The sequence below is a fragment of the Rhinatrema bivittatum genome, chromosome 3, assembly GCF_901001135.1.
Source record: "Rhinatrema bivittatum chromosome 3, aRhiBiv1.1, whole genome shotgun sequence".
NCBI classification, from domain to species: domain Eukaryota; kingdom Metazoa; phylum Chordata; class Amphibia; order Gymnophiona; family Rhinatrematidae; genus Rhinatrema; species Rhinatrema bivittatum.
In genome coordinates this window covers 281022849-281037521 of record NC_042617.1, presented here as the reverse complement: position 1 = coordinate 281037521, position 14673 = coordinate 281022849, and the positions used below count along the sequence as shown (strand labels likewise).

Sequence of the window (14673 nt, the reverse complement as noted above, 5' to 3'; positions counted from 1 at the left end):
TGTGGAGGGGAAAGTTGTGCCACCCACAAAGTTTCTGTTCTGCGGCAGGCAGGCAGGAGATGGGCAATGTGGTGAGCACTGCCCCACTGCCACTATTGCATTTATTTTTTTTTTTTTAAGAAAATCTCTAGTCTCCTGCAACAGTTTGGTCAGCCTTGGTCAATCAGCGGCAAGGGCAAGATTTTGCAGCCCTTACCACAGCTGTAAAATTTCAGGAGACTGGGGGCCCCATACCATACCTTGTCTTGGAAGAGCAGCAGCAGTGATCCCAACACCAACTACTGGAGCAGAGGCAGAAGCAATCCAGCTGCTTCTGTGCCGTAGAAGGCAGGATGGGGGGCGTAGAGGGCTGGCAGGAAAGGACCTCGGGATCCGTATAGGACAGCAGCACACAACAACTGCAGCACAAAGGGTGCTCCACGGAGGCTGGGAAGGCAGGGCCTGGCCCAGCTATAGCAGCAGTTCTGGAAGTGGCACGTGTTGCAAGTTGGCAAATGGTGCGTGAATGGTACAAGAGCAAAGGGTAAACAAATACTCCAGGCCTTTAAGATTGCTAAGCTGTGGCACCTGCTCAGCTAGCAAAAGGGTAGTAGGAATGGGGAGGAGTTGTTGCTGGCAGTAGCCTTAATATTGGTGGGGCCATGGGCCCTGTGGCCCATCCCATTCAGATGACTATGCAATGAATTCTTGAAAGCTTTGCATTAATATTGTTTATGTAGGAGAGAAACAAAAGAAAACAAGAGGCCAAGACAACAAAACAGAAAGAAACAAAGAAAAAAACTAAGGTGAGAAAGAAAACATTCATGGATGGGGGAGATCAAGGGCTGTGCATGTGGAAGCTAGGGGGAGAGGGAGAGGCCAAGGATTGCGCATGGGGAAGGTGGGGATGGGAGGAGCGGGAGAGGCCATGGAGAAGCTGGGGGTGGGGAAGAGTGAGAACCTTGGAGCATTCCCAGCCAGCCTGGGGAGCAGAAACCTGGCACAGGAATCAAACCTAGCTCTTTACCATGTAAGTCCTCCGTGCTATCTGAACCTCTAGGCTGGCCCAGGATGTCTTTTTAGGGGGTAATTTTCAAAGTCTGTACTGTACTGAAATATTCCCTGGTTAAATGTGTGTAATCCAATTATATGTGTACATTTATGCCAACTGAGCAGAGGTATTCTAGGGGTGGAGATGGCACTTGCACCCCTACGTCTTGATTTCAGAATTATGCGTGTAAGTGTACAAGCGTAAGTTCTGCCTGTTTGAAGAGGAGGTGTGATTTTATGCGAGCGAATGTATGCTTGTGCTCAGCAAACTTACTTGCACAAGTTTGCTCTGAAAATACTTGGTACAGTGTACTGCCAGGTGGGCTGTTTGAAAAGCATCCACCTTATAATTACTCGTTTTCTTCGTGGACAAGCAGCACAAATAACCACCCAGCTGGAGTGACATCATCTGATGGCGCCAAATCGGTCAATTCTCTCTCAGTTCAGAGCTTTTCAGTTTGTTCTGAGCATGCATTCATGACACTTCCCATGCTACCATTACTGTGCAACTCTCCCTCAGTCTTATTTTTGTCCGCTCACACATGTGGTCAAAGTTTTCTCTCTCTAGTCATCACCATGTTTTCTCATCAGGAAAATGTCATAGAAGGCTTCTTCAGAGAAAAAACAAGAGCCCTTTTAAATCTTGTAAAGAATGTTACAAAAAAATAATAATGCAAGGTTCCACATTAGGAGTCACCATTCAGGAAAAGGATCTAGGTGTTATCATTGATAATAAGTTGAAATCTTCTGTACAGTGTGCAGCACTATCAGCCGCCTAGAAAGCAAATAGAATGCTAGGGATTATTAGGAAAGGAATGGAGAATAAAACAGAGAATATCATAATGCCTCTGTATCGCTCCATGGTGTGACCTCATCTTAATATTGTGAGGATTTCTGGTCACCACATCTCAAAAATGATATAGCAGAATTAGAAAAGGTACAGAGAAGGGTGACCAAAATGATAAAAGGAAAGTCTAGAGAGGTTAGGACTCTTCAGTTTGAAGAAGAGATGGCTGAGGAGAGATATGATAGAGATCTTTAAAATAATGAGTGGAGTACATAAGAACATGCCATACTGGCTCAGACCAAGGATCCATCAAGCCCAGCATCCTGTTTCCAATAGTGGCCAATGCAGGCTACAAGTACCTGGCAAATACCCAAACACTAATTCCCTATACGTACCCGGATCAGGCCAGACTCCTGGGTTTTGCCTCCCCACCAGCAGATGGAGACAGAGAAGTTTTGACAGACTCTGCCCTATACCCTGAGGTGCCACCTACAGTCCGCCAGTATTTCTCTGTCTCCAGCAGATGGTGGAGGTGCAAAATCCTAAAGTCTGTAGTTAGTCCAAAAAAAAAAAAAATCAGAAGTGAGGGGGAGTTTAATTGAGGATAGTTAGGCTTAGTGTCTCTTTAAGAGAAACAAAAAAAAAAACAACCCAACATGTTTTCTGTCAGCAGGTCCTGAAGGGACCATCCCCCCTGGTATTAGAGGCTCCTGGAGAGTGGGGTTGAGGACCCTGCTGCCCAGCTTACCACAGCTCTGGGATGATACCGGAGAGCCCGGCTCACTTGCCCCAGGAGGGACAGGACTCACGCTGCTCGACTCAGGTTTGAAGAAAAAAAAAAAAAGTTGAAGTTCTTCAACTTTTCCCTCCTGTCATTGCATTTAAAGCCGCCGCTTTTTTCCCTTCCTTTCAGTACCTGGCAAGTACCCAAACACTAAGTAGATCCCATGCTACTGATGCCAGTATTAGCAGTGGCTATTCTCTAAGACAACTTGATTATGTTGTTATTACATGTGTTTTAGTGGATCCTTGGGTGCTGTGGAGATGATCACGCCCACGGGGAGGAGCCACAGCGCTGGGCTAGACTCTATACACAAACACCGGAATTGAACTCCTTTATTATACAGCTTGACGATAGCCACCAGGTGGCAGTGGTGAGTTATAGTCCTAGGGGCCTCGGCAGAGGGAGCCCTTCTCTCCTAGGTGACATCAGGAGGTTCCGCAGCAAGGAGTTAATGTGGATGAGACAGATGAGATATTAGAGTACTCACTCTGTGTTAGCTGATATGGATGTGATTCCACCAGATAGTTGTCAATGGTACAGGCACTGAGACAGGAAGAGCAGGCCCTCGAGGAGCGAGTACCTGTTCCCTGAATGGCACCTGAAAATAGAACAGAGGGCCCCCGAGGAGCGGGTACCCAAGTTAGTAGTAAACCCCAAAGGACAAGAGGAAAGCTTCCTGCAGGCAGCAGAGTAGCGCAGATAGGAACAGTTCGTGTCCATTCGAGTCTATTTGAGCCTTTGCCAACTCAATGAGTTAGCAATCTTGAGAAGTAGATATACCCGGATTGGCGTGACGTGAGATGAGGGAACGCCCTTGAGGTTCGCGCCACTGGGTCTACTTAGACGTGGGTTGCGCGCACACCCTAGCAGGTACCTGGGAGGAGCAATGGCGTACGGCTGCACCATAGTCATTCCGGGGACACCAGAGAGGTTGGCTTGACGATGCTGTGGTAGCCATCTTGCTCAGATAAGCGGGAGGAGTCAAGATAGGGGTGCAACAAGCGGGGCGAAGCAGTCGAAGACCGACAGACGCAACAGATTAATAGCAGTTAATGGACTTCTTCCCCAAGAACTTATGCAAACCTTTTTTAAACCCAGCTACGCTAACTGCATTAACCACATCCTCTGGCAACAAATTCCAGAGTTTAATTGTGTGTTGAGTGAAAAAGAATTTTCTCCGATTAGTTTTAAATGTGCTACTTGTTAACTTCATGAGTAAATGTGAATTGGTTGTTTACTCTTTCAAAAAGTACAAAGACTAGGGGACACTCAATGAAGTTTTTAAGTTGTACATTTAAAACTAATAAGAGAAAAATTTTTTTTATTCAATACCATAATTAAACTCTGGATGTGGTGAAAGCTGTTACTGTATTCTGGTTTAAAAGAGGTTTAGATAAGTTCCTGGAGGAAAAGTCCATAAACCATTAGTAAGGTTCGCTGAAATCCACAGCTTATCTTTGGGCATTAGCAGCATGAAATCTGGCTACCATTTGGGATCTTGCCAGGTATTTGTGACTTGGATTGGCTACTATTGGAAACAGGATACTGGCTTGATGGACCTTTTGGTCTGTCCCAGTATGGCAATCTTATGTTCTTATGACACATTGGAATGCCAGAAATAAAGACAAATCTTTAAGAAAATGATAAAATATTGATCTCAACAGCGTCCACACCATCGCCTCCCTTATTACAAGCAGAGGTGCCTTCCAGTAACAAAGGGCCTGTGTTACTATTATCGCCTTTACTGGAGATTCATTCCTTTGTGCGAAATCTCTAGTCTGATTTCCTGAATACATATATGAAAGAATTGTTAAAGAAAGTGCCACCAATTCAGACTCCAGTTCGAGAAAAACGTCATGCAACTTCCAGCATCATTCTTTTAAAAAGAAGAGAAGAAAGCAGGAAATAAAGAACCCTAATTGGAATGTACATCGCACATAGATTTAGTATCTATATTTTTCACTATTGGTTGTATTGTATAAGGTACCTCCAGCAGTCTGGACTGATCCGGGTACATACAGGAAAGGTGCTTTTTGTATTTTATTTTCACCAGCTGCAATACTTCATGCATTGGGATAGTTCTGAATTGCATTGTGGTTGAATAAAACTCATTACTCCCTGCTATTCTGTCAGGCTTGTAACTTTTTCCTCCAGATTAAAAGGAATTGCTTCAGCCATTGTTTGAAGGAATGTTAGCTATGTAGTATCTTCTGGCAGCATTGAAACTCTGCCTGGTTAAGGAGACTGGTCAGACAGCAGATCTGGGGAATGCATATGTGTGATATATATTCTATTGAATCATATGAGCTCTGTGAATCTTCTGATACTAAATCTATCTGCGATGTACATTCTTCATTTCCTGCCAATAGTGAAAAATATAGATATCAAGTATAGGGTTCAAAGTTGCCCTGGGCATACTAAATATCAGCTGCCACATGAATCCCTGATTGTAGAGTCAGCCATGAAGAAAAGAAAACTAAAATGGTTAAGGCAGTTAGCATAACTGGGTTTAAAAAAGCTTTGGCTAAATTCTTGTAGGTGAAAGCCAAAAACTGATATTAACTGAGTAGACTTAGTGAATAGCCACTACTTATGACTGTGTGGTAGCAGCATGAGATCTATTTACTGTTTGGGATCCTTCCAGGTATTTGTGACATGGATTAGCAACATTACTCCCTGCTTAGACGGCTAGAGGGCGAAAATTAAGAATAGCATGCATGGTGGTTATTTTGCTGGTGTTGCAGTTACTACCCTTAACAGATGCTCCCCGATAAGATGGCAGGGTGGGGGAAAGGAATTGGATTCAAACAACAACTGAGGGCCCCAACTTCTGCGGTCTAGGATACCGGTACACAGACATAAGGGAAAAAGGCGCAGGACTGCTTCTACGGCCAACTCCTAAAGGAACGAAGAAAGTGTTCATGGGGGTAACTTTATGTTACCATTCGCATAAAGCATGGAGATTACTACCCTTAACCAATAAGCCTTGATGCTTTAAATGCAACTGAAACATTGTTTCCTGCTTCAACGGCAGGGGGAAAAGGGAAATTTGAATTCAGACAGCAACCAAGAGGGCCCCAACTTCTATGATCTGCAGGAGGTTCGTCTGTTCCCTAAGGGGGAGTTGAGGCCCCTTATTTCCCATGTTCAGAAGGAACTGGGTGTTAAGGTGGTGCAGCAGGAGTTGGACAATGAAGGGAGGTATCCGGTTGATTGGACTCCGGGGCCCACTGAAAGCATTTCCTCTCCCTAAAAGGATCAAAAAGCTGGTGAACAAGGAATGGGACTTCCCGGAGGCGAGTCTCAAGGTGGCTAGAGCTATAGCAAAGTTGTATCCCTTCATGGAGGATGTCCTGCCGCTGCTAGTATTGCTGAAAGCACATGCTTTGGTCTCCGTGGTCACTAACAAGATGACCATTCTGGTTGCAGGTCTGGCAGCGATCCTGCGAGTGGTGAATCTGTGGAAATTTGATGCAGAGGGTCTGTTTACACTGGGTCCAGAAGTCTCAGGAGAAATCTTCAGCAGACGCTAGTATTAATAGCCAGGCAACTTTGGTGGAGGCTGAGATTGCATATGAGGCTGATGTGCTTTATGACTTGAGCTGGACTTCAGCCAGGAATATGGGTGTGGAGGTCTCGGTGCGACATTTGCTGTGGTTGTGGAATTGGTCAGCTGATATGTGGTCCAAGTCTCAGCTCTGTAATGTTCCCTTTAAAGGAAGGAAAATTGTTCAGGGAGGACCTGAAACAATTGATGAAGATCTTGGTGGTCTAAAGGGAATAAGGAGCTGGAGGGTAAGATGAAAGTCAGTCTTTTCCACCTTGCTCTAGGTTTCTGGAGGTGCAGCAGTTTTTGTCCCAATAAGGGTTCTCACTATCTTCGTGGCAGAACCAGGAGTCCGGTAGGCAGCAATCCTTTTGAGGTTCCCGTAGACTTCCCTGAGAGGACTCTGACCTGGAGGCCCAGAGGCAGTAAGGCTTCACATTGAAGCCAGGCTGGTCCACTTTCTCGAGATGGTGATGGAAGGCCATCTATCATAGTTTTACAAAGCATGGAACAGGATTACCTCAGACCAATGGGTCCTAGATGTAATAAGGGACAGCTGGACTTTAGAATTTTTTTGCCCCATCACGGAAGCTTTCGTGGTGTCTCATTGCAGTGACCGAGGCAAGCAAGTGGTGATTCAGGACACGTGTTGCCTTCAGTTGCTAGCATGATTGTACCAGTGGCGGCCAGGGAATACAGTCGCGGGAGGTACTCTATTTACTGTGTTGTGCCAAATAAGGAAAGAGCCTTTCTTCCCAGCCTCGATATGCAAAAGGCGAAATGTGATACTGCGAATTCCCCGTTTTTCCGTATGGAAATGTTGCGGACGGTGATAGCAGCTGTTTGTTTTGTGGAGTTTTTCGGGCCTTGCTGGAATTGATGGAAGCCTATCTGCACATTCCCATTCGGGAAGAACATCAAAGTTTCTTTGTGGTATGGTTCTGGGGTAACTTTTCCAGCTTTGGGCCCTCCCGTTCGGTTTGGCGACTGCACTTTGCATGTCCACAAAGGAGATGGTGGTGATGGTGGTGGCAGCGGTTCTCCGCAGGAAGGAGATCCTAGTTCATACTTATCTGGACGACTGGCTTATCTGAGGGAAATTGGAGGAGGTAAGCTGGCAGTTTGTGCTCATCGTAATGGATATGTTGCAGTCCTTGAGCTGGGTGGTGAATTTGGCGAAGAGTCACCTGAGCCCTACCCAGATGTTGGAATACTTGGGGGCGAAGTTCGATACTCAGCTCGGCAAAGTGTTTCTCACCTTGGAGAGGTTTCGGATGTTACAATCCCAGGTGGTACAGATTTTGCAGATGTCAGTGCCCAGGGCTTAAGATTATCTTCAGATCTGGGTTCAATGGTATCTATGTTGAATTTGGTGCTATGGGTTTTTGCCCACATGGACCCTCTACAGGTGGCATTGCTGTTGCGCTGGAATCCATTGTTGAAGGAATTTTATCGGCCTTTATTGTTGCAGGGTACTTCCAGGTCCAGTCTCTCGTGGTGACTGTGTCGGCCCAATTTGGAGAAAGGGATGGTCCTGGAGGTTCTGGACTGAGTTTATAGGGATCACGGATGCCAACCTCAAGGGTTGAGGGGCAATCTGTCAAGAATGGATGGCACAAGGATTGTGGTCGCCAATGGAAGCATTCTGGTCTATCAATTGCTTGGAAACAAGAGCAGTGTGCAGGGCGTTGGTGGAATTCCTTCCACAAGTCTGAGGTCAAATGGTCAGTTTTTTCAGACAATGTGACAATGGTAGCTTATATCAATTGGCAAGAGGGAACAAAGAGTCGCGTGGTTGCCCAAGGAGCCCAGGACCTTTTTGCCTTGGTGGAGGGACATTTGCAGGGGATAGCTGCTTCACATGTTGCGGGAGTGGACAGTGTGCAAGCGGACTATCTCAGCAGGCAACAGTTGGATCTGGGAGAATGGGAGCTCTCGAAGGAGGCCTTTGGCCTTTCCAGTCTCGTTGGGGCAGTCCCTGTCTGGATCTGATGGCATCAAGGAGCAAAATCAAGGCAGCAAGTTTCTTCAGCCACAGATGATAGGCTGCAGCCGAGGGTATAGATGCTCGGGTTCTTCCATGGCCGACAAGCATCCTACTATATGTGCTCCCTCCATGAACGTTAATAGGTCGCGTGTTTAGGCACATCGAGAGGCATCCAGGCCAGGTGCCCGAGAGGCATCCAGGCCAGGTGCCCGAAAGACTGCATCATCCGTGGTTCACGGATCTGGTTCAGTGCGCAATTGATGGGTCCCTGAGATTGGCTCAGTCACAGGGGCTGTTAAGGCAAGGTCCTATTTTCTCTGATCGGGCGGATCACTTTTGTCTTGCAACTTGACTTTTGAGTGCAGGCGCTTGCGACAAAAAAGATACTCTGAGCCCATGATTTTCAAGGGCTTAGTTTACCATTCCTTGCGGGTTCGGGTGGCAGCCTTGGGGAGTCTCAGAGATATACTCCAGGGAAAAGGTCGTTGGCCTCACATCCGGATGTTGTGAGGTTTTTGAAAGGGGTCGGGCACCTGCGGCTTCTGGTGCATAGATTGGCTCCAGCGTGGAGTGTAAAATTGGACTTGTTTGGGTACCTTGGAGGCCTCTGTTTTGAGCCGCTGAGGAAGGCGTCATTAAAGGACCTCGCGCTGAAGGTGGTATTTTTGGTTCATACCAGTAGCAGGAAGACTCGAAGGCATTGCATCTCACTGGATTCAAATCACAACAGACAAATGAGTTTTGAAAATCATAAATTGGGGTATTTTCTGAACTTTCAAAGTCTTGTACAACATCCCTCATGTTAGCTGCATCATTCAGACCATCAATTACAGATACCCAATCAGGAGTTGCACTCTCTTCTGCAATCCAAATCAATTCAGCCAGTATGTCTGCAGCAAAAAGGGAAATGATTCTACTCCAGATATTTCCTGATACTAAAAAAACAAAACCAGGAAATCTAAGACAGTTTTAGATCTCAGAGACCTAAACAGTTACCTGAAAAAAATAGAAAAGTTCCAGATGAACTCATTGGGGACTATCAATCCTTCCACTTCTATAGAAAGGAGACTGGTTCACTTCCATAGATCTAAAAGATGCTTGTGTACATATCTCAATCAAGAAAAAACACAGAAAATAATTAAGGGTCACCTGACAAGATTGCCATTATCAGTACAAAGTTTTACTATTTGGGCTGGCAGCAACTCTGAGAATTGTCATGGTGTCTGGAAAGGAGAGTAATTGAGATGCCGGTTCTAGTTACCTACCTACCGCACACACAAATTTTCAAGAACGGAGTAGCACTGAGACACATCCAAAATTGATACCAAAAGTAGTATTTCAGTTTAGTGTTGACTTTGCCAGTATTTGATCCCAAACCACATGCAACTAAATGTGAGCAAGATTTACATACATTAGACTATAGAAGAGCAATCTTATTCTATATGAACAGAACAAAATTGTTCAGGAAATCATCCCAACTCTTTATTTCCTATGATTCAAATAGGAAAGGAGAAGCTGTAAAGAAGCAGCCATTGTCTAGATGGATTGCTCAATGTATATCTCATTATTACTCATACATGAAACGAGAACTTCCACAGCCAGCAAAAGCCCATCTGGTCAGAGCAGTTGCAACCTCAATAGTGCACCTTAACTCCGTGTCGATCCAGGACATTTGCAGGGCCAGCTATGTGGTCTACAATACACACATTCACCAAGCCCCACCATGTAGAGCAAGCTACCAAAATGGACTATACCTCTGAGCATGCTGTACTCAAATCTGTTTTACAATAAATCCTCAACTTCTCACCCATGCTGTCGGATTGCAGAAACTCAAAACGGATGATTCCTTTGCAATCCTCATCCTGGGAGTGTCCTATTTTGTGTGGCTATTTGTGCTGGTTATTCACCGAGAAAGCGAAGTTGCTTACCTGTAACAGAACAAATAGCCAGACAATCCCTTCCTCCCTCTCTCCCTGAGAAGTTAAGAACAGCTAAGGAAAAAACCGAGGGAGGGTCATGTGGCGACAGCAGTGAGGGAAGTGCCACAAATGCTCAGAACAAATGGAAAAGCTCTGAGGTGAGAGAGAACCGACTGATCTGGCAACGTTGGTGACGTCACCTCATCTCGTGTGGCTGGTTTGTTCTGCTGTCCATGAAGAGCACCTGTTACAGGTAAGCAACTTCACTTTCTTCTGTCTCCCTGAAGGTAAAGAAGGAGGTGGAGAAAGGGAAGCCTAAGCCATGCAAAGGGAAGAAGGAGAAAGAGAAGGTAAAGGCTGTAATGAGGAAGGTGGATAAGAAGGCGCTGGCTCAACGCCGGCTGGAGGAACGGAAACGACAGCAACTCATCCTGGAGGAGATGAAGAAGCCAACAGAGGACATGTGTTTGACAGACCACCAGGTGTGTACAGCTGATCCATGCACAGCAGGGAGGGAGCATGGGGGAGGAGCAGAGTTCTATTCTCTGGGCTTTTGGTTCAGTTCACTTGCAGTGGGACCAGACAGAGCCCAAGCAGGTTATATGCAAATTCCTAAAGGTCCCTGGAACAGTGGCATTGTAACATCTTTTGAGTCTACAGTCCAGTGCATTTCAGGATCCAAGTCAGTATGATTTTACCAGAGAAAGATCATGTCAAACACATTTGATGGATTTTAATTGTTTGGGTGACTAGAGAATTAGATTGAGAGCATGCGTTGGATGTGTTTCACTTGGATATCAGCAAAGCTTTGACACTGCCCCAAGTAGGAAGCTCATTAATAAAAAAAATAAGCAGCCTGGGAGTGGATACCAGAGTGGTGGACTGGATTAGAAATGTGTTGACAGATAGATGACAGAGGGTTGTGGTAAATGGAAGTTGCTCAGAGGCAAGAAAGGGGCCAGTTCTGATCAGTATCTTTGTGAGCGATATTGTGGAGGAGTTAAAAGGCAAAGTTCACTTTTTTTGCGGATGAGCAAAAATCTGCAACAGAGTGGATACCCCTGTGGGAGTAAACACAATAAGAATTAATCTAAGGAAGCTTTAAGAGTGGCCAAAGGCTTAGCAGTTAAGATTCACTGCCAAAAAGTGCAGAGCTATGCTTTTGGAGTGCAGAAAACCAAAAGAGCTGAGAGTGACTGATGAGCACAGACCAAGAAAAAGATCTCAGGCTGATGTGATTATATTTATTTATTTAAAATAGTTTGACTGCACATGCCTCAGATCATGGCAGTTTACAAAAACTTAAAAATGTATTTATTTATTTAGAGACTTGTATATACCGGTATTAGTAGGGACATCATACCGGTTCACATTTGAACAGCAGGTTTGAAAGTACATATTAACAAGGAGAAAGAACTGGGAGGGAGATAACACAAGAGCAGCGTAGAAATGTAGCTTAACAACAGGCGAACATAGAGCTCCTTAATATAAGGAATCTAGGATAGTCTATATGGGAGATAGTATAGCATCATAGGAGGGAGGGGGAGGGCTAATCCGGATAGGCTTGTTTAAATAACCATGTTTTTAACTTCTTTTTAAATTTAATGGTGCATGGTTCAAGGCGTAAGTTCCAGAGTGAAGGGCCAGCAATTGAGATGGCACGGTGTGGAGGAGAGGTGATGTCGCGTGTGGAGGAGAGGTGGGCTGTTTTAAGGGAGGGTACTAGTAGAGTGCCTTTGTTGGCAGTTCTGGTGGGCCGGGTAGACTGATGAGTCTTAAAAGGAATGTCTAGCCAGTTGGAATTGTGAGCGTGAATGGATTTATGTACAATGGTCAGGGTTTTGTAGTGGATTCGGGAGGGGATAGGGAGCCAGTGTAAGTCTTTAAGGATAGGGGTGATGTGTTCAGATTTATGGGTATTTGAGATGATTCTAGCAGTCGCATTTTGTAACATTTTGTAGGGGTTTTATTGTGGAGTAGGGGAGCCCCAGGAAGAGTGAGTTACAGTAGTCCAATTTAGAGGAGATGGTGGCTTGGATCACTGTGCGGAAGTCTTGGGTGTATAGTAGTGGGTTTTTTTTTAGGACATTGAGTTTGAAGAAACCTTCTTTTAAGTATGGAGCTGACGTATTTCTTCATGCTGAGTTGTTGATCAAGGAGAACTCCAAGGTCCCTTACGAAGGGTTGGGCTGTGGTGATGTTGAGATTGGGGTCATTAGACGGGGGGGGGGAGGGGGAGAGTGGGGGGAAATAAGTAGAAGTTCAGTTTTGTTGGTGTTGAGTGTGAGGTGGAGGTTGGTGAGTAGAGAGTTGATGGCCGCGAGGCAGGTTTCCCAGTGCCTCAGGGCGTCAGAGATAGAGTTGTGAATAGGTATGATGATCTGGAAACATACATAAAAATGAAAAGAACTTATTTCAGCCATATAAAAAATGAATATACATCACCAAAATATCACATAAAATCAATATCACATAAAACACAGTCTGCCGATCTGAAAGTAGCAAAGCAATATGACAAGCTGATGGCTAAAGCCAGAGGGATGCTGGGCTGCCTAGAGAGAAGCATGACCAGCAGGAAGAAGGAGGCCATGATGCCCCTACATAGGTCACTGGTGAAGCCTCACTTGGAATACTGTGCTCGATTCTAGAGACCGTATCGCAACAAAGATAGGGAGAGGTTAAAGTGGTCCAGAGAGAGGCCACTAAAATGGTGTGGGTTCTACGCCAAAAAGACAGATGAGAGGAGAGGACCTAAATTTGAATACTGTACAGGAGAGGAGAGACAGGGAAGATATGATACAGGTATTAAAAATATACAAGAGCCATCCTTTTCTAATGGAAAGGAAGCTGTAGAACTTGGGATCTTGGCATGAAACTCCCTGCGGGCAGGGGGAAAAGGGGGTTTTAGAGTCCAGGAACAATATCAGGAAGCATTTTTTTCATGGAAAGGGCGGTGGATGCCTGAAATGCCCTCCTGGGAAGAGGCAGTGAAGACAAAAACGGTGGTGGAATTCATAAGTGCGTGGGATAAACAGAGGATGGAAATTAACGTGGCAACTTTTCTGAATGCGAGTAACCTGCATGGGGCAGCAGTTAAAGCTCTGAATTCTTTGCTGGGCAGATCAGATGGACTATTTGGTCTTGCTACCATTTCGATGTCCTCTCCGTCCTTCTTTTTCCACAGCCTTTGCCTGAGTTGTCCCGCATTCCTGGCCTCCTCCTGCCCAGCTGCACGTTCTCAGATTGTCTCACCATAGTGGAATTCCTGCACAGTTATGGGAAGGTGCTAGGCTTCGATGTGACCCGGGAAGTGCCCAGTCTCTGTACGCTACAGAAGGGCCTTTACAATGCAGAAGACAGTCTGGACGTGGTCCAAGACCTGCTGGTGAAATTGCTGGGCGCAGCGATGAAAGATCCTGGACTGCCACCCTATTACCAGGTACTGAACGATGTCTTACTCCTTAGGTGTGAGACGTACGTTCGTCTGAGGTTTGTGTGGTGGTAAAACCATGCACGCAGAACTCTGGTCAGATTTATCTGTGTTTATTAGTGTGGAGAATCCCAGGTTCCCTGTACGTACCCGGATCAGTCTAGACAGTGGGTTATGTCCCCCCTTCCAGCAGATGGAGTGAGAGAAAACTTCGAAAGGTGCTCCCATATAAGCTATTGCACCCTCTGTTACCCTTCAGTATTCTTCTGACTCCAACAGATTAGAGTGGCTGAACTCTAGTTCCCCACTAAGACTTCTGAAAAGCTAAATTTAGTGCTCTTTTCTCTATTTCTTAGCTTCCTTCCTATCTTAAGATGGATCAGACAGGGAAAGCTCAGACCCTTGTCTAGGGCCCAGCAATCTAACTTGCAGGAAGAGCTGTTTTTCAGTCTCCATTGCTGTATTTGCTTTGTGGGGGTAAGTTTTTGTACCTTTCTTATTTGCAGGTTAGATTTGTAAGCCCCGGGGTGCAAGTTGGTGGTCCAACCTCTCCCCCTTTTCCTCAGAGCCGACCTGCTGCCCTGAGAAGTCGTTTTGCCTCTGGGCAGCCTCCACAGAGATGCGACATTCCTCTGTGTGGTGTAAATAGCAATTCAGGCAGGTTGGGGAGAAGAAGTAGTGCTGCAGACGGGTTTTTTCCCTGCTCCTCGCAGCCACTCACCAGCGATTCGTCGGTGTCTCAGCTCACAGTCCCATGCCGCGGTCCTTGAGGTGCTGCACATGCGGAGAGCCTGGTTTCTGGCTCTCCCGCAAGGGGATCTGTGCGAGATGCCTCCCTGGTGGGGAGGGTTCCTCGCGGCCGGCAGGAGAAGCAGGTTCACGTGTGATGGCGCGCCCCGATGCACGGAGGCCGGCCCCGATCCCACCCAGCACGGGAACAGTGGCCATTTTGATTCTGAGCCGACTGCTCCAGAGCAGCCAGGGGACGATTCGGACGCCGGTTCTTCAGTGCTGCCGCCGATCCTGACCTCTGTCAACCCTCTGGACCCTTGTCCACCCACAGGAGACCCACCCTCTGTGCCTTCTTCTGGACCACCTCCATTTTCGGCGGATTTTGTGCTTTTAATGCACAATGCCTATCTGGCCAGAATGGGAGAGCAGCAAGATCCAACAGGGCCGCTTCCTCCTAA

General features: G+C 46.2%; 1 protein-coding gene across 4 annotated transcripts in view; it reads left to right on the top strand.

Annotated features, from left to right (window-relative positions):
- Positions 1-14673, top strand: part of BAZ2A (bromodomain adjacent to zinc finger domain 2A) — a 248264-nt gene that overhangs the window by 69557 nt on the left and 164034 nt on the right. For all 4 annotated transcript variants that reach the window (XM_029594826.1, XM_029594828.1, XM_029594825.1 and 1 more), the window contains exons 12-14: positions 720-785; positions 10341-10535; positions 13238-13492. In XM_029594826.1, the coding sequence (XP_029450686.1) occupies positions 720-785; positions 10341-10535; positions 13238-13492 (516 nt within the window). The remainder of the gene's footprint in view (positions 1-719; positions 786-10340; positions 10536-13237; positions 13493-14673) is intronic.